This window comes from Spea bombifrons, chromosome 4 (genome assembly GCF_027358695.1).
Source record: "Spea bombifrons isolate aSpeBom1 chromosome 4, aSpeBom1.2.pri, whole genome shotgun sequence".
Taxonomy (NCBI): Eukaryota; Metazoa; Chordata; class Amphibia; order Anura; family Pelobatidae; genus Spea; species Spea bombifrons.
In genome coordinates this window covers 2,830,704-2,851,547 of record NC_071090.1, presented here as the reverse complement: position 1 = coordinate 2,851,547, position 20,844 = coordinate 2,830,704, and the positions used below count along the sequence as shown (strand labels likewise).

The window sequence follows — 20,844 nt, the reverse complement described above, 5'->3', positions numbered from 1 at the left end:
AGTGGCGAAATCGGGACTGTTACACCCAAAGGTGAGCGTATCCAACCAGCGGCCACAACAAGCACACCGTTGGGATGATGGAGGCATCGATTGGCTGTGTAATCTAAATTCATGCCAACATGTCTAACACTTCAACGGTTGGGGTGCCTCCGGGTTGGAGCGCTGCTTCTCTGGGTTGACACCGGAATCCTCCGGGTCGTGGGAGCGGTGTCATGATGACGCCAGCGTGAACGTCCACTGACGTTGGCAGGACCGCCCGTGACGTCAACAGGACCCTCCACCAACATCAGTGGGACCACCCACTGACACCAGTGGGACCGCCAAACTACGTCAGCGGGTAGTCCTGGCCGCATTCCGCAAGGATAGGCTCCGGTTAGTTTCCAGGTATGTTCCCCCATCGCAAAACCCGGGGGCAAATTGCCCTCTTAGGCAATCAGGCCCTCTACTGTGCCCCTGCGGACTGGGCAGTCACAAAGGAGATTCTACTGCTTTAAAAGGCGCGACATATGATGTCATATCTGCAGACATGAATACATCACTGCCCTTCGTAGGTTGTAATCGTTTGTCAGCCTTTTGAGTTTTCCACGGTTTTTAATTTCACGTTTTTTGGGGGGGGGTTTTGTCGCCGCGCTCAAGCTGTCGTCGGCTGAGCAATTAGGAGCTATTGTGCGCATGCAATTTGATTTTGTCATTAGAACAAGTCAGAGTTTGGTTCTAATCTCTGATCGTTCATTTCCTTTCTTCCATAATAAGAGCTGATTGAGTTCAGTCTGCGATGTTAATTCTCTTCGCTGCGTAAGTCCTTCCGACGCCGGCGATTCTCACCTCCTGGAGATAAAACCTTAAAACAATGCGTGGGACCTTCCCTTATCCTGCGCTTAACACGCGTTAAATAACGATGAACAAATCGGGTGACTGACGCCGTCGCTGTCAGTCATGTGATATTTTGGGTGACTTTCCCGGCTCAAACCCCACACTGAGCTGATGCTTTATGGCGATGATAATGAAGTCCGACCCTCCATAGACTTTCATTAGTGAGTGATTAAGACTGAGCCATTCTATTGTTTCCCCACAGGCAGTATGATAAGGAGTCGGGGTGTTTAGTAGATCGGGGCTCAGATAACAGAGCGAGAATCATACCCTATCCCCCAGTACTCAAAGGGTTAAAGGAGCACTATTTTGCATATTATCACTATGGATTACAAAAAAAAGAAGAGATAACAACCGATGGAATATTTCTGCTGATTGGATCATTCCGTCGGTTGCTATAGCAATAAGACCACTTTTGCACCATAATATATATATATACTGTATGTCCAAATTTGTAAAGAACAGTTACCTAGCGTTCCACGTTGTCAGTAATCGGGGGTTCGGATCCGAGCTGTACCAGTTGGCTTTATTAATCTAAGATTCCAAATGATCAGTTGAGAGCCGTTGATTAAAGATGCAATTAACTCCTTGGCGTCAGTTGCGCTGGCGCATGAAGCCGAGTTGCGCTACGAATTGACGATGTTCGTGGAACGCCGCGGCTGGTGTGTGAATTTGGCACGCTTGTCTGAAGAAAGAGATTACATTGGAAAATGTCTAATTTAATTGACTTTACAATTTATTTTTCCAGGAGGCAACGCATTTCTTATCTTAACCTAGTGCTTAACCTTGTTATTTAATGATTTCCCAAACAGCGTGTTAGGGATGCGTGATACCGATACTCAGACGCCGAGGGGAGGAAAAAGGTGTATGTGATGCTATGCATACCTTTCATGATGCCCCTCTCTCCTCCCGTATGCCCCTCTTTCCTCCCCTGATGCCCCCTCTTTCCTCCCCTGATGCCCCACTTTCCTCCCCTGATGCCCCCTCTTTCCTCCCCTGATGCCCCTCTCCTACCCCGATGCCCCTCTCCCCCCCCGACGCCCCTCTTTTCTAGGAGGTCAGAATGTTTGCTGGGTATGAGGGGATCGCAGGGTTCTACAGCCCTAAAAGCCCCGATAATGTGTATAGAAACAGCAGGGAACGGCTTTATAAATTAAACGGGGGAAATAAAATTAATTATTCATGTAAATGCCCCACCCAGTTACGCAAATAGCTGTCAATAGGGCACAAACCTACGTACAAAATCTAGTAGAAAAGGCACTTTATATATTTTATTGACATTATACAATGCATATTTTGAAGTGTATTAATATTATATACAGTATATATAATTAAAGTCAAATAATAACAACAATAATACTAATACTATTTATAAATAATAATAAATATTTACAATGAATATTATTACCACTTAAACATTAACATACTATATATAATACATTATTCTTATTTAAACATTAACATACTATATATTTTTATTATTTCCTGTTATTGTTATTAATATTTAAACATTAATATACTATATTTATATTATTATTATTATTATTATTATTATTATTATTATTCATAATGTACCAAAGGGTACAAAGGGTAGACGACTCATATTTTTTTTATTTCTAGAGATTAAATAATATAATAAAAATGGATCATATTAGAGTAATGAAATAAAATAGAATAACATCGTATCCCATCGTGTACTTTTTTTTTCATTAACCTTTTACCAGACAAACTAGAAAAGGCCGTTCAGTAATGAAGATGAGATATGGTCTGATTTCAGACGATTTGTAAGCGGATGGATTTCCAGTAACACCGGCAGCCTCCGGCCCCCCGGCCCCCGGCAATTAGCTGATAGCCAGAGAATCCCCGCAAATGGCATCATACATCATCCATTGTAGGAACGCGTCTAACGGGAGGAGATTCATTAGCCGAGGGGAAGCTGCCGCGTGCGTTTACCGATAAGAAAGGGAACGTGCGCCTCTCCCAACCTATTTCTGGCCGTAATTGGATGCGTCTGGTAAATGGATTACTATTTAAATTACTAACGGGGGCATCTATTCTACTAAATGTGATATCAAATCAGCTGATCGGAATTTTATATATTCTATATGTATATTTATTAGATACAGAAAGGCGCGTAATAATACACAGGACGGGAGGGAAGATTATTAACAAGAGACCAGAATCTAACACTAGAGGGTCAGAGGCTGAGATGGAATGGAAGGAAGTTTTACTTTATTAAGAGGGTGGTAGATAGGTGGAACAGCCTCCCAGTAGAGGTGGTAGACAGTAATACAGTGAGGGTATTAAACATGCATGGGATAGACATACGGCTCCTGAATCTAAGACGAGACCAACGACTGAGTCTATACAGCAGACCGGATGAGGCGTATGGGTCAGATCTGCTTCTATGCTTCTTTATGAATATTCCATTGGATGAAACATAAAGGGTTAAGTCCTCTTCTACTTTGACCTATAGTCTATTAACTCCGAGCACTAACACAGCTTACCCCCCTCTCCACCTCCCTTCCTGGTTAGGACCACTCATGGCAGGAGCTCATGGAGTTGTATCTGTAGACTCTACCAGGTTCCTCTCGAGGGTAGACGTTTATTTGATCTCTAGCCCCCCGTGAATAGATGCTGTGTAGATAAAAATACGACCAAAGAGCCTCAACGCCCCCCCCCTACCCCCCTAATCTGTGGCATTTCAGAAGCCTGGTATATACCAGCGAGCAGAACATTACATGGACAACCATGACTTCCCCCCTACGCGTTTCTCTTCTGTGAGGACATCTGGGGGGAAAAGTCGCATACGAGAATCGATCAAACAGAATGCGGCTCGGAGAATTGGCAGGAAAACAAAAGAAAGGAACGTTTCCATCTCATACATTGTTGAACAATATTTCAGCAAATTTACCTCCGACACTCAGGACGTATTTCCAAGCAAACAAAATATGGCAGAAACATCGGCGAGGACCACGTGGGTAGAACCCTGAGCTATTCTAAGTACTTGACCGTATTTACCCTTCCGTTAAGTGAAAATGCCCCAGGGGTGAGAACGACCTTAGAATAAGCAGTGGTTGCGGCCTAACGTTCTGGCCAATGTTTGTAAATGGTGGCTACGCGGCTGATGAATTAGCTCTGAGAACGCCGGGATCGGAGAGCTCCGGAAGACGAATCGGACACAAAATAAGGGGCAGAAGAAAAGATTCCGACTGATACATTGTATATGGGGACGGGAAGAGCCAGATAATTGACTTAATGCATATGACATGGTGCAAGATAACATAGATTAGAGGGTAAGAGCGAAGATTAGAACGTAATTATAAGATCTGTCTTTCAAAAGCCGTTGGACTAAACTTCAAAAGCCCACAAATATTAAATTTGTGCGATCTCCGCTCACAAGTCGGAGACTTGAATTCCGTGAGCTGAATTATTTAATATGAGTTCTCAAAAATCTCGATTTTAGACATAACCCCCCCAAAAAAACTAGTCTTATTGCCATAGGAGATGAGTATGGAGATGGTATGGTCCAGGTGGTTGGGTCACCAGAATCAGGTTTTAGATGCAACTTGCAATGAGTTGTGAATGCAAACTCTCCAAGCAGTCATGGGTTAATGTACGATTTGGTGAGATTGGGGATTTGGTGAGATTTTTTTTTAATGCAGGGCTAGCGGCAAATACCCCAAATCCCCCCCCCCATTTTCCGTGGCTGTCTTTGCCATTGTCGGGCGAATCGGAGATTCCAGATCCAATGAGCCGGAACCCTCGTCATCTGGAGATTACTGTATTTTTTCCTTTTTTCCCCCCATTTTTTTCAGGGACGCGATGCTTCCGCTTGGTTGGCAAGTCTGAATTTTAATGAGAAGCGAAGCTAATTAAACAATAAAATGGATTGTCTGCAATATCCCCGTAAGTCTCTCGCAAACCGGAGGGATCAAATTACCAGTAATAACGACTCCTTCCGATAATAACACTTTATCAGCCTTCAGTCCCGGCAGCGAAGCCAAGTAATCCAGAAAAAAGTCTTCGATAGTTGGGTGTAATCCGCGATACGGTTTATGTTTTATCCGTCGGTAATCGGTTGGCGGCCATATTTCCCCATCTGACATTTACAACTTTCCCATTTCGAGAAGCCTCAACAATTTAGCACAATCCCCATTAAAAGCAAACCACGCACTCAGGTTAGGTATAGAAATGATGCCAACTTGACCTATCGCTTTATCAATAAATTGGAATGTCTACTATGTGAAGGTCCATAGAACATCAGTAAGTTGTCCATCACAGACCCCAATAAACGTCCACCATGAGCGATGTTGGTGCCGACCCCTGATATGACGTCATATTCTGCCACTCAGCATTCAAGAAAGCGACTGCTGAGGTTGTGAGCAGCTTGTATTAGTCCTCAAGTCCCAGCGGCAGCCGAGTACCCAGGGTCTTAACGTCTATGGAACGTAGGCTGTTGTTGGTGAAGACCCTGGGCTTCCTCGGAGCTTCCAAGTCCCGGCAGCCGCACAACATCCAGGGGCTCGACAGCCGAGGAAGAGAGACTGTCACAAAAACGAAGAGGCAGGTCTAGTGTAGGAGATTCTCCCTGCTCCAAGGACCCAACCATTACAAGAACTGAGAAAAGTTTTGAGGGCCACTTAAGACATTTGGGCCACCAAGTTCACCGAAATTCCAGCTCTTGGAACCTTATCAGCAATAACGTTCTTTGTAAGATGATATAGAAGCGCCCTTAAATCCTCCATCCTTAAAACATAAGCTTTTCTTGGCGGGGGGGTAGAGGACATTGGTTGGATAATGCTAGTTCTGCCACAGGCTGCCACTGATCTCATCATGAATTGAAATTGAACCAATCTCCGAAGCCATTATACACGATTTGCAGAGTCATTTTTTTTTTTACCAGCCATAAAAAATAATAATCTCTTCTTTAATCGAAACCGAAAATTCCTAGAGGCAAAACCAGCGATAACCGGTTTAATAAATTAGCCTACAATTTAAACAAAATAAGAAATACGTCCATTTTTTAATAATTATTAATAGTCTTGAAGGGCTAATTCATCATCCTATTTTTTTTTTAATACCGAAAAACATCAGCCCACCTGAAAATGCTAATGTTTTGTGTGATTGCAATTAATTTTCTCTATTAACTTGTCAAGAAGGCCCTCGAAAACACCGTCTCCTTTCTTCTGAATGTATTAATATGTAAAATCCCATCTTCTAGACTCCGGCGGCATCCTCCTGGATACATCTAATCGTGTTTTTCTGTCTTGGCTTTGAGGGCGTGTAGTGATGTCATCCGCCCTTACCAATTTATTTAATAGTCACTTTCAGGCTGACGGCCAGATCCATCAGCTGATGCGGGAGATAGAATACGATTTTGGCAGAACGTCACCCTATTGAGTATAAGAAATCATTATCCAGCCACACGTGGATGCGTTTTAGAGATTTGTCACCGGTCGCCGGAAATGCCACAGTGGAACCGGGTCCTTGTGGGGTGGGGGTTGTGCCTTTTGGCTGCCATCGCTCCATGAAGACTTCATTGGGTCCTCTGTTTGGCCGAGACCATAGAAGATACGGCGCTCCTTAGGCTTCAGCCTGGGAGAGAAGGAAGGAGCCTCATATCCACCCCTCCGGGGAGTGCGAAGACTGGGGACCTAACATCCACTGTGGCCCTGCCACCTCTGGAGCACCATCAATGGTTTTCACACTTGAGTCTCCTTGTCTGTCTTCTGGCTAAGATCAAGCGAGTACCTATAAGAGGTCCATCCTAGGCCCGCTCCACTATGGCGACATGGTGATGGGGTACACCTTTTCCATCATGGGGTATATTGCTGCTGAGAGCACGGAATTCACCATGGACCCTTCAACTGCCCTCAGTTTTAATGGCGGCCAATCATCTAAAGCCTTTATGACTCTTTTTTAAAATTGTATTATCCTTCACAATTTGCCTTTTATAGGTAACTATGACTTTTAGCACTTTTTTTGACATCATGATCATGTCCCAAAGACTCATTTTTTTGATGGGGAGGCTGGTTGGCCTTCTCGTTTCTGACCTATCCCTGAAGACGTCGGCGGTTCCCCTCTTCAGATGTGGAAGAAAGAAGATCCAGCCCTACCTCTGGAAAGCGTGGCCTTGGAAGAAGATTTGGGATCCGGTGGATTTCACTCCGGTGTTTTCACTCCATGCTTCAGCAGTAGATACCCAACCCATAGTGTCCTAAATGACAGCCCAACCCTTGACCCGGCTCCAGATGCCTTCTCCTACCCCTCTGAGCTCCTTCTCCACCAGCCATGACATCATCGAGCGTATATTCATGACTCAGTCTGTAATAATAATATTCTTTTTAGCTTGAAGTGCGGAACGTAGAATCTTTTCTATTTTGTATAAAAGAAAACAGGAAGAAGCGGGGAGGGTCGGACCGCATTGCGTGTCACAAATCACTGAGCATTTCTTTTCTTTGATCTCCTGCTCGTTCTTTCTTAAGGTACGAAGGAGACTTCAGTTTCTCTCCTGCTAAAAATAGAGCGCGCGGTACGAGTTGTACCTGGGGAAGTAGAACAGACGAGTCGCAATCGGGCCGGCATTACACACTAGAGAACACAAAGGGGTCCGGACCACTTTCCTTTACTAAAATCCTTTGTATATAAGCTAAAAAAAAAATGACACCTCCCCCGTCGCAGCTTCACAGAAGAACATTATACAGGAATATACGCAAAAATAGCAGGCAACAAGCAATTCTTTCACTTCACTGAGAGGGTGGTAGATAAGTGGAACAGCCTCCCAGCAGAAGTGGTAGAGGTTAATACAGTGAGGGTAACATAGAGATATGCGAAACAGCACGCAAAGAGACAGGGGAAGGAAAAAAAAGAGAGCAGATGCAGGATAAGTAAAAGCTTTTAGTAGAAGCCCCGCGTTACGCCGATGAATAAATTGGTTATTGAAAGGCGTAATTTAATCTTCCGGGGCGTTTACACGAAGCAGACGTCGCTATCTTCTTATTGTACGCAATCTTAATGAAACGTCTCCTCTGTAATTAACCTTTCCAGTTTATGCGGGGTCTCGGCGCGCAGCGAGAGTCACAAGCGCAGCCCGTTAATGTTTTTCGGGGAAAGCGGACTTTTTTTTTTGTCGGAAATACAAACATTCAGTAAGTAATGAAAACGCTCCCTTTGCGATGAAATCCGCCCCCCGCCCCCCCGCGACGCTTCATTGGCGGCCAAAAAAGTAAATTTAAAACGCGTTGGGTTGGATTTAAACCAAATTAAATAATGGCGAGCCGTACTTTAATACGGGCCTCGGACCCGCAGAGAAAATTCCTCAGTAAAAGCGTTTTATTTGGCGTCCGTGAGACCCCGGCGCGGTGACCGGGAGATGATAACACTTTGTGACATCGCGCGAGGCTCATTTATCACCTTTTCAGCCCAACAAAACGAGTGTCAAAAAAAGTAAATTTCTGGAAATGTATCCGTTTTGTGATTCGCTGAATTCTCTCTTGAAATAAAAAAAATATTTTTTTGTGCAGTGTAAAAAAAAAATGATTTGGGTGCAAAATTATCACCGGGGCAACCAATGGAATTTGACTGCTGATTGGACCAATCCATTGGTTGCTATGGTGATAGGAGAGCTTTTCAGACTCATCTCATTTTTTTAGACTCCCCCCGTACAATGGCCAATGGTCCTAATTTCTCTTCCATGGTAAATTTATGATGAAAACATTAAAAACACATTTTTTATCTAAAAATCCCCAATGCTAGATTTTACGGTTTAGAATAGTAAGTATGAAGTATAATGAAGTGTACAGATTAAAATAAGCAGGCACGGGGTTAATCTGGGCCCCGTCACGGTGGAAAGCGCCAGCGTATAGAGAGAGGCCGGCGCCGTCCGCCGCCGCTCGCTGTCACTCATCATAAAGCAGCAGCGCGGTGCCAGGGGCCCCCGGGGCACGATGGCGACCGTCAGCTTCACGGCATCGGTTTCAGCTCCAGATGCTCGGCTGTCCAAAAAATTCCGTCACCTCCGCGCCCGCCGCGGCTCGGACACCCGACTTCTACGCATTTTACCCCTGCGATTGGCAACCTGTGGCAGTCCAGCCGCTGTGGATTACAACTCCCAGGACGACCAGCCAGAGCATTCCTTCCCCTACTTGAGGGTCAGAGGTTTTGATGGAATGTATGGAGGATTTACGTTACTGTGAGGGTGGTAGATAAGTGGAGGAGCCTCCCAGTAGAAGTGGTAGAGGGTAATACAGTGAGGGTATTAAACATGCATTGGGTAGACATACGGCTCCTGAATCTAAGACGAGACCAACGACTGATTAAGGTTTGACTCTTTACAGCAGGAGAAACGGGGAGATGAGACGGGGGCCGAATGGGGCCGATCTGCCGGCAGGGTTTGTGTTCTGTGTTGTAATTGTTGATAAATTAGCTCCCGTAATCCTCCCCGGCTATTAAACCCCTGCCTGTGACATCCTCTCTGTGCCGCGGCAGCCGCGGCGGTCTCGGTGTCTCCGCGTTTCGGGTTTACGAGTGTCAGCGCTCAGCCTGCCAGGCAGTAAATGTCAGGACGGCGGCTCTGAAAGCCGGAGAAATGTCTTAGTCGGGGGTTTTGTCACCAAGTAAAAGAGATTTACAGACGGAGACGTTTACTTCCAACCCCAGGGAATAGCAGAGCGTTTATAGCCGGGAGACGCTCATCCTATAGGGGTCCTCGCTAACTCACCCCCATTAAAAACTGCCTGCGACCAGGACCTTTAAATAACAGGACCCGCTTTTATTTGTTGGATCTGTGGATCCTCTTTTAGTTGTGGGATCTTTAGAACCATTATGTGATGGGCTATTAAAGGGTTAATATTTGGAGTATCCTAAGGGTCCTAATGGTTACTGCGGTTTGGGGGGCGGTTTTGGATCTAGGCCAATATAAAGGGTCTCAGGGTGCTGTAGAACCTTCTCTGTCAAGATGTCGGCACCGGGGGCCCATTCTGTCACCGTAACGTCCGCGCTCATGGCCCCAGTGCTTCCGACAGACAGCCGAATGGCCATATGGCAGGGGCCAATGGGGACAGAAGAAAATAAGGGGGAGAATATAAGGCATGAAAACTGGGGCCAAAACCATAGTAGGGCTAATGGGAGGCATTTTGTCATTAAAAGTACTGTTTGCTGCCTCTGGGTCTTCCCTGGGAACTCTCGGGGTCTGACCTGGAGTCTCCGGGTGAAGTGCTGCTTCCCCAGGTCTCAGGGCCTCTTCTTCACACCAGATCCCAAGCATGGCACTGGGGTGGTAGGGGGCACCGCGACAAGGGCCGTTCCTCTGTTAGCAAGCAAGTGCATGCAGGAACTGAGTGTAGGAGCCAATCTGAGACATTCTGCCCCGTCTCATACCCCCTTCTCCTCTCTCCACGCACCCCATGAATGCTAAATCACCAGCCATTCAGTCGTCATCGGCCGTCGGGATGAGAAATGCAGAGAAATTTTGGGTTCCACCCAAGGAGATCATTAAAGCCGCCAGAAAAAGCCTTCATACCTCAACGGCGGGGTGATATCCGAGGAGGGAAGCCCCGGGCTCCATGCCTTCCCAGCCATGGCTCATAATTACGTCTCTGGCTTCCTTGGAAGGTGTTCAGGGCTCCTTGCGATTTCTCGGTGTATTAAAGCAATAAAAGGAAGCGCTTGGTAGTTATCAGCCATTTATAGCAGAAACCACAAAGAGCCGGACCATCGCGCTCGATTCCGGTAAGAACGTCAGGGTTCTTTATCATTCAAAACAACCCCACGCTCGCCGGAAACGCCGAATAACCAAAATGTCTACAATGGAAGCCTCTAAATCCCTAATTGCACCATCAGGAGGCAGATTAGAAGGAGTGATAAAGGGCCATTGGAACGCAGGAGTGATGGGAGTGATAAAGGGCCATTGGGACACAGGAGTGATGGGAGTGATAAAGGGCCATTGGGACACAGGAGTGATGGGAGTGATAAAGGGCCATTGGGACACAGGAGTGATGGGAGTGATAAAGGGCCGTTGCAACACAGGAGTGATGGGAGTGACAAAAGGCCATTGGAACACAGGAGTGATGGGAGTGATAAAGGCCTCTGTACGCCTATGAAGAGATTCCATTAAAAATCAGCCTTTTCAGCTAGAATAGTCATTTACAGCATTAACCCCGTCTGCGCTGGATTTTTGTGTGTTTTTGAAAGAATTATCCAATATTTAAATGATTAGAGCCACAGAATGTTTGAATGAGCGAAAAAGCTTTAGGGGAATCGGGGACCAAGAAAGTCCAGCCAACCCATAAGTCTTTTTGGCCGGGGAGGGGGGGGGGAAGAAGGGGATCTGGTTCCACCGTGGCCCTTAAATGGCCACATTTGGCCCTTTCTCCCCACTCTTTCTTTTTTCACAGCGAAGCTCTGACCTCAGGGCTTATAAATAAAATAAATTCCAATGTGGAGAGCGCTTGCCAGACAATTAGCGCTCACTTTATCTCACGGCGACGCGCGGTGGGAACGGCTTTTACTTTACTGTTTTCTCATTTGGAGCGGGTCAGATTGATGGGGTTTTTATTGCGGCTCCTAATAATTTATCGCCCTGCGCGGGTGTTTTTAGTGCAGAATAAGAAACGCAGGGGAATGAGATGAGAGGAAAGGGAAAGCAACGAGCGTTGGCTCCGAACGCAGAGAAGATCCCATCAGAATGGCAAAAAAAGTGGGTTTCCTTGCACTGATTCCAGACGAGTTTGTACAACATGAATGATAGTTATGGGCTATACGTAAGCTTTCAGAACCTCGGAGGTCTCTTCTTCCATCTGAAAAAGAGACCTCTGAGGTTTCGAAAGCTTAAGTGACGTTATGTCTTCATCTGTGTTGGCCGATACGGCATTATTAAGAAACACCTACTCGCCGCGTTGCCGGGATAGCCTGAGGGCTGAGCGTTGGTTTCCCGACCTCGAATGACCCCGCTTTAGATGACCTGATATCCAGGTGATACATCGTCTTCCTCGCTCTGATGAGGATAGATCCAGGGAATGAATCCCCGGCGCTCTATCTGTAGTCTGGATCTTTGAGAACGACATTTACGTCAGACAAGCTTCTATAACATGGGGGAAAAAAAACCATCGCAACTACTGAGGTTAACCCTTTCAGCGCTACGAGGGTGTGCAACGCAATGCACAAGCTGCTCCCCTCTATGGCACACAGAGGGTTAACACCTGTGAGTGCAGAGCTATTCTGGACAAATGCATTAGCCGGCTGCCTGGCACATAAGGGTTAAAAAGTCTATTCATTTCCAGCAGGTCCCTAAATAAAATATAATGAATGGGAAATTTAAACAATAAGTTCTTCCGTTTCAGCCCTCATTCCGAAGGAAGAATATTTTTACGGCATTAACAAAAATGACCCAAATAAATAAAGGGGCCCAAGTCACCTAAACAAGGTTTACAGAGTTAACAAAGAACATAAAATATGTATTTATTTGCAGCAACCGAGGTTTAGAATTTAACAAAATCTTCAGAATTTGGCTTTTGCTTGTCTTGTTATGACATCATATCGCAGCGCTTCGCATCAGGTCAAGCGGAAAAGATACAAAAGACCCCTGAACGATGAATGACCCCATGTTAGAAGGGAGATCTTTGGTCTCCTTGATGTCTCGTTGAGAGCTGGAGCCCACTAGGGGGGCCAACTGCCCCCCACAGAATGCCCCTGGACCCCACTGACTGTGTAATAATGGATAAATGGCATTATTTACGACCCATCTGAAGTTCATGTTTTGTCTCTTTTTCTTTCTCTAGGGGATATTGAGCGTTGCTCGTTCATCAAATACCATTACTCCTCGCCAAAAATCGACAAAAACATCACGTTCAACACAGTCAAGACGATCCGCCAAGAAGAGTGGCACGCGCTGCGTGAGTATCCGTGCTTCTTCCTTTCCAAAGCTGGCGCCATTAGTGTTCTTCAATAATCAAAGCTATGGCTGAACCTCGGGGGGGGGGGGGTCTGCGCCAGTCTACGGCGGGGCAGATCTTTGGGGGTCTCAAGGCTATAAAGAGCCAGATGTGTCATGTTAGCCCAACACTCCTGGGCTTCTAGGTTCTAATGGTGGCCACGATGATGCGCCATGTGAACACCACCATAGGCTAGAACCAGCAAGAAGGCTGCCGATTGGACAAAAACGATAACCCAGGGCGGAGACCAAATCACATAAGCTCACCTGCCGCGTCAAGTCAGCCAATGATAAGTGAGTCCTAGCATCAGTAAGCTTGGGGGCCAGGAAAAACCTAAAGACAGAGCCCCCTGCCCTATCCCATCCCTTACAACTCCCCCCAGCTTGCCCCATTCCACTCTCCCTGCCGTGCCCATTACTCACGAGCCCACAAACTCTAGAAAGGGCCCACCCTGAGCATTAAAGCCCCCGGACCTGTGAGGACCCAGTCCTAGGTGGTGGGGTGCGAGGGGCAATGAAAGCCTGTTGGCCGAGCCTCGTTCATGGATACTGGTTGTGCCCCCCCTAAAAAAAATAAGCTAATGTTTGGGCTTCCAGACCAAATACCTGAACTAAGACTTATATTTTATATTATTATCCGCCTCTCTCATTTCACCCTCAATACGGAGCTCGAAGCAAAACAAAAAGAAGAGAAAGTGGGCTTTTTTTCCTAAAAAATAAAAACATGTTGTGCGCTTTGAAGGAGGTAAATAGATTTATTGCCGCTAAAAGCCGGGATACGTTGTATCTGCGCTCAACGACACATTATTTGGCCACGAAAGCCTCATGTTTATTCAGAGGTTGCATTTGCAGGTTTGGGTTTGCGCGCCGGGAATTTGTTCTTCTTCAATAAAATGTAATTGATGTTTTTTTTTTTATATCATTCATTCCTAATCCATTAAGACTGCAGTTTTTAAACCATTTCTCTAGAACTTGGATTTACCCAACTCAGTTCCCATGGCAATAGAGATAAAAGCCAGGGCTTGGGCGCCTTAATGGTCAGTTTAAGGACCCCCGCATTGAGGCATGACACCGGCACGTGAGGGTCCCATTAGACACCTGCAATGGATGACATCACCATTATCGTGTTAACGGGACGTATGTCAATGACCGGAGCGGGACTGGCCGTCTGGCAAGCTGTAGACTACTTTTCATTCCTGGACGCTCGCGGGGCGGCTCCGGTCCTTCAATGCGCAAAGAGCGTAGCGAGCGACCGCGCGTATCCAAGAAGTCAAACTTCTGGATGTAATCGGCACGGCCAGACTGGAGGGAGAAGAATGGTCCTGTCTCTTTAAGGCCAGCAGCAGTGAAATCCCAAATGGGCGGCCGCTGGCCTTAAAGTGACAGGACAACTCTTCTCCCTTAAGTCAGGCCGTGCCGATTACATCCAGAATTTTGACCGGAGACGTCGATCGTCCGTTTCTAGTTGTCCGTTACAATGTTATTGAGTCTTAGATGATAGACAGATCAGCTCTCAGCTTTGTACTATAACTCCTATAATGCCCAGACATCAGTTGCCCAGACTCTCTACTAGGTGACCTCAGCAGATCTCACATATTATTCTGCCCGCCGAAGGTTTAATAACATTAAAACAACACATCATTTATTTAGGTGTCTATGGCAACATCCTATCAGTGCCCGCTCTTGTGTCACATGGAAATTACGTGTTCCCGACAAAAAAGCTGAACAAAGCACATTTTTATATGCTTACGAGGAATTATGTCTCTAATGCTGGATTCAGTTACAAAATTGTTAAATTTGGCTGAGTGGGGGGAACGGCACCTTGGGGGGAGTCTTAGTCCGTCAGACATTGCCTGTCGCCATCGCAGAGTATAAAGAGCAGGCGGCATCTGTTTGTAACTTTTACAAGATTCCTTTTATCTACAAAGTGGATTCCTGTCTCAGAAATTGTCTTCCGTGATTTGACTCGTGTCTTCTGGGATTCCTGCTGTTGTAATTATACAGGCCCCAGGGCAACTGACATTCACACTACATATCAGGCCCGGACTGGGACAAAAAATAGGCCCGGGCATTTCAGACTGAGCAGCCCATTTTTATGAAAAAAAACATATATGTACATATACATAATACTTGGTCATTCAACATGGGAAGCCTGAAGCCACAATTTAGTACAACTAATCCTTTAAATAAATATTATAGAGTAAATAACACAATACCTTATCTTTTCCACTAAATGATTTCAGGGCCTTGAATGTTTTGTCCCCTGAAGTCACTACAAATTCAGGAGGGCATTTAATCTCTGGATAAGTAAAAATGAAATAGTTCCTACTGTAAATTAAGGAAACAGATAACCAAACACACACACCAGGACAGGCTTTTCCACACCGACACCCAGACACACACACACACACACACACACCAGGACAGGCTCTGCCACACCGACACCCAATCACACACCAGGACAGGCTCTGCCACACCGACATCAAAACACACACCAGGACAGGCTCTGCCACACCGACATCCAAACACACACACCAGGACAGTTAAAAAAAGACGAAATGGTTCAGCACTCAACTCCCAGGAAGCTGGGAGCTAGCAGGAAAAAAGGAAAAAACAAAAACAGAAAGCATAACAAAAATAGCAACGTTTGGCCGAAACGTTGCTTTTTTGTTTTGCTTTCTTTGAAAAAAGTAACCTAAGGATTGGAAGCTGATTGGAGTGCTGGGGTTCTTTTCTGTGTTCCTACACACACCAGGGCAGGCTCTGCCACACCAACACCCAAACACACACCCCAGGACAGGCTCTGCCACACTGACACCCGAACACACACACACTAGGACAGGCTCTGCCACACTGACACCCAGACACACATCAGGACATGCTCTGCCACACTGACACCCAGACACACACACACCAGGACAGGCTCTGGACAGGCACACCAACACCCAAACACACCAGGACAGGCTCTGTCACACCGACACCCATACACAAACACACACAAGGACAGGATCTGCTACACTGACACCCACACACACACACCAGGACAGGCTCTGCCACACCGACACACACACACCAGGACAGGCTCTGCCACACCGACACCCAAAAACACACACCAGGACAGGCTCTGTCACACCAACACCCACACACACACACCAGGACAGGCTCTGTTACACCAACACCCACACACACACACCAGGACAGGCTCTGCCACACCGACACACACACACCAGGACAGGCTCTGCCACACCGACACCTAAAAACACACACACACACCAGGACAGGCTCTGCCACACCAACACCCAAACACACACACAACAGGACAGGCTCTGCCACACTGACACCCAATCACAAACACCAGGACAGGCTTTGCCACACTGACACCCAATCACAAACACCAGGACAGGCTTTGCCACGCTGACACCCGCACCCTCCGCCTGCCTGTGGCATCTTTGCCACCAAAACAGCCTGCCTGTTGCATCTTTGCCCCCCCTTACACATCCATGCTATCACACACACATATTCATTCACTCGTTCACAAATATTTTTTCACTAATTCAAAGATAATCATTCACTCATTCAGATATTCATTCATACATTGATACTCATTAATTCCCTCATTCAGATACTCATTAATTCCCTCATTCAGATACTCATTTGCATATACTCATTCACAAACATTCATTCACTCACTCCTTCACATACACTCATTAATTAATTCTTTCATTCAATCTCACATATTCCATACAACCTCCCTCACCCCCTTACCTGAACTGTCTGTACGCGCCGCTCGCAGACGCCGGCAGATCTACACAGGGGAAGCAGACGCGCAGCAGGGTCATGTGACGTACGTGGCGTATGTCACATGGTTCTGTTGGAGTCCTGCGTCCCCCTGGCGGTAGAAGAGACGCTGCTCGCGCGCCTGCCAGGTAAGTTGCGGGCCCGCTGCTAGAGTTGCGGGCCCGGTCGCAGTTGCTGCGGGCTTAAGGGGCAGGTGCCCCTTTTGCCCTGCATTAAGGACGGCCGATTAGGCCCAGTCAGTCCGGTCCTGACTGGGCCTATTTTAAGGTAGGGGCCTGGAGCTGCAGCTCCATTAGCCCCTAAATCAATCTGGCCCGGCCGCGGCCTGGGCTGGCCCGGCCGCGGCCCACCGGGCAAATGCCCGGTGTGCCCGATGGCCAGTCCGGGCCTGCTACATATACATATTATATATATATATAAAACAGTGTGTGCACCGCTCTGAATATCTCATCTCCATGAGGTTATAGACATTCTGGGGAAGGGATCGGCGGAGAATCCCCCTTACAGGCCCGCTGCTGCCGTGGCACAGCCAAAAGCTCGCTTATTCATAGACTCAGGGGGCTTTGCACATCATTGGGATATTTTAACAAGCTTTGTTAAGTTTGGTCATTTGTATGAATGCCAGAAAACGAGGAGGGAGCCCCACGGAAGAAACGAAGTTGGAAGCTCTGAATTCTCCTTTTTTTCTCGCTCGCTCCCACTCACTCTCTCTTGCCCTACGTTATCCGACAACAAATTCCGTGTCTCCGCTTGGCAGGCGTTCTTCTCTCCTCTTCAGAGTACTTTCACAACCAGGCGAAGCCTCCACACATACCGTGCGGGCGAAGAAAGGGGGAAGGAGTAATGGTGTAACACAGAGAGGTTTCTCCCTCCCCCTCCCGTTTTATTCTATCTGGTTTTAAAAGGAAACCACCACCTATGCTGATTTTAAGCACAACTAATAAATTAATAAATGAAACGTATTGAATAAGAGAGTATTTTAAACCAGATCTATGCCAGAAATGAGTAAAGTGTATATACAGTTTAAACTTTCTGCCCCCTGATGAATCCGACCAGGTGCCGGGGAAACGTGCATTGGGGCGTCTGTTATATGGAGGTTACTATTTTCCTCAATAATTAACATTTTGGTCACTGACCGGAGAGTCCCATGCCATCGAATTGGAGGTTTTTTTTTCCATCCTCCTTTTGTTGGCTCTGAGGGATGTGAGTTGCTCTCTCCTGATTCGGTTAGCTCAATTGAACACAGCACTTCTGCGCTCATTATTTCACTGATTGGATCCAAGCGATAATCAGTTGTTATATTTTGATATAGAAAATCTAATTTGCTTATTGGAAGTGACGTTCTAACTTTGCACACGCCACTCCATTATTTGGCACACGGAACTATATATCGTAACGCCGGCGGGGTCATCGTGCATTAGGACGTTACAAATCGTGAAGGACAAACGCGGCCGTCAAAGACAACTCCACGTGGTGTTAATTCAGCCGGCTCGGAGCTGACGGTGTGCGGTGCCAATTATGGCCACGGCTCCACACACTCATTTAGTTGAGTCTTTAATGTCGGGAAGTGTTTTGCACCACAGGCTACGCGGCGATTTATATAAAAAAAAGCCTTACTTATTTCTTCTTAAGTCTTTAATCCATTTACAGCGACTTCTCTTCCCGACTCTTTCATCCACACAGGAATTATAATTCCGATGCTTAGGAGCATTTTCCCAAAGCGTCCGACCGACGTTCCTCTTGGCGGTTGGGAGAGGAACGGACTTCGTGACCCAAAGATAAACGTAAGGGCCTGCGAGAGAAGAGATATAACGAGCCCGGCTGTAGGGAGCCGCTCGCTAAATAAGACGGGGTTGATAACTTTCGTTAGCGAGGGTTGGACGTCTTCAAGGTCACGGTTACTACGAGGGAAAACTTAATGGGGCGCCGTCAAGTTTGGAAACAGAATGCGACGGCGGATAAGACCCAACGCAATGTACGGATACAATGTTGCCATTGATGACCTGAATGGGTTAAAAGCCACACAGAAGAGTAATAGAATCTGGAGGAGAAAGAAGACTTAGCGCCATAAAGCGAAACCAGGATCCGTATCGATAAAAGTAACGGCGGAGACGGCGTCCTAACATATTGTGTTTAGCGGTTCATAGCGGTGCCGGCGGGGAAAGCGCCCCTTACTCCGCGCCCTTGAGTAAAAGAAGACACCGGCAAATTCACGACACCGTATAAAACAAAACGACGTTATAAAACACAATGTTTCCAATAAGGACGACCGGCGGGGAGCAGCACACTCCGCGTTGCAGGAAACGATAACTTTTGATGCTCCGGACGGTTAATATAACTTGCGTTTTTTATTTTGTTTCGGTATCAGGCTTTTAGCTAAAAAAGTTGGAAAAATAAGAGTATTGAATGGATTTTATTTATTTTTTTACCGATTTTATGTCTACCTGAAGAAAATCACCCATTTTTTCTAAATGCTACATTTTTTTCTTTCCATAGAAAATATTCCGGCGCTCATAGATTTTTTTTTTTAATGTGTATCATTATTTTGCTCCTTCTATATTGTAGAAGCCGATTGGTCCTTTAGTTGTAGCGTGGGCTGGGCTTTTTAATATATATATATATATCGTGACATGGAACTTTATGGTAACCCACGCCAGTAAAAGCATATTCTCTATAGAGACCGGGAGAAGAGCCATGGATGCGGTGGCGTATTTTCCTTTGGGCATGACCCAGGGCTGCACCTCCAGCCTGCCCCTCTGGGGGGGGGGTCGCACATTTGGGGAGTCATTTCGTAGAATCTTCACGATGGGCTATTAAAGGGTTAATATTCCAAGAGTCTCAGGGTCGGCTCATTTACGAAGTTTCCAGGTACTGATGGGAGCCAGGAGTGTGGGGGGGGTCCCTGCAACAGTAGAGATCTCCATTGAATTTACAGCTCCCTGGGCCAGTCGGGGCAGATTAAAGGCTCCCCATTGTCTTCAAAAGTGAAAACGTCCAGAGAGTTCTCAGGTATGGCCATTTGCCGTCGGCTACCCAGGCGCCTCCCCGTGCGGGATGCAGTTGGTTCATCCCAATGAAGTTGAATGCAGGGCTAGCACCACATGCAGGCAGAAACCATTGCGGTAGGGGAGGTGGGTGCTGAGTGGGCCTTTCTGCTACTCCTCTTCCACGATCCTAAGTTACCCCCCCCGGGGTGGAGAAGCAAAACCCAGAGAGTTCCCAGCTATGGTCATTTGGTCGACTGGGTTTGAAGTAACACTGACTGATCACTTCCTGAGCAGGAGTCATTAGGAAGTAAAGTGTGCAAAGGGAAATGTCTTCCCCCTGGTGTGAAAAAAAACAATAACATTTCTGTGTCAAATCCCACACAAAGTATTGGAATTGGTTAAATATTCACCTGTGGATGTCAGACGATGTTACGCGGGAACTTTGGGTCTCCGTAATAAGTACACGGGGAATTATATTTGGAAGCGAGTAACAGTTTCTGAAGAGACGCGCTCGCCTTAGCACGCGGTATCCCGGCGGTATAATGCATGATGTCTGTCACCGCGTTGCCCGTGGCGGATGCGAGAATGGCTGCAGGGGTCTGAGAAGGAGAAATCGATTACGTGATATCTCGTACTGACAGGAGCCGTCCTGTTAATCACGCTCCAGAGCAAAGGCCCTGAATAATTCACAACACCCCAGTAATTGTATTCCATCTCTCAAGGTTGGGATCATTAATATTGTATGGGAGGCAGGGAGCTGCCGCCTGAGTATTTTTTTCTCTATGACCCAAAATAGTTTTAATTTTCATTTTTTAAATACTAACTCTCTCGCCTATTCGCCTCCAGTTATTCCAAATATTGCAACAACTAAATTAACGCCATTCCCCCCCTAAAGCCACGGTAATTGCTAACGAGCTGAACATTTACCCTTTAAATTTAAATGTAAGCCAATAGGAATTTATCCGGACAATTAAAATAAATGGAGAAATTTTTTTTTTTCAAAATGCAAAATGAATTATTTGTCCAATATGGCGGTATCAGGGAAAACTCTCTTTATTCTCTGTCCATCTGCCGTACCCTTATGTCAGGAGATGAGCACACGGTACGGCGTGTCAGCCATTCTGGGCTGAATAATTAATCTCGTCAGCTGATTTCCACCAAAAATCTTTATTACGAGCATCAGATTAAAAAATGAGTTATCAAAAATATTGTGTTCTGTTTTTTGCAGAATATAATGTTTTCGGGCAGCTGCATATC

At 46.3% G+C, this 20,844-nt stretch overlaps 1 protein-coding gene across 1 annotated transcript in view; it reads left to right on the top strand.

Annotated features, from left to right (window-relative positions):
- TMEM178B (transmembrane protein 178B) overlaps nt 1-20,844 on the top strand; it is a 71,312-nt gene that overhangs the window by 9,736 nt on the left and 40,732 nt on the right. Inside the window, exon 2 of the mRNA XM_053465297.1 lies at nt 12,651-12,764. Within this exon, the coding sequence (XP_053321272.1) occupies nt 12,651-12,764 (114 nt within the window). The remainder of the gene's footprint in view (nt 1-12,650; nt 12,765-20,844) is intronic.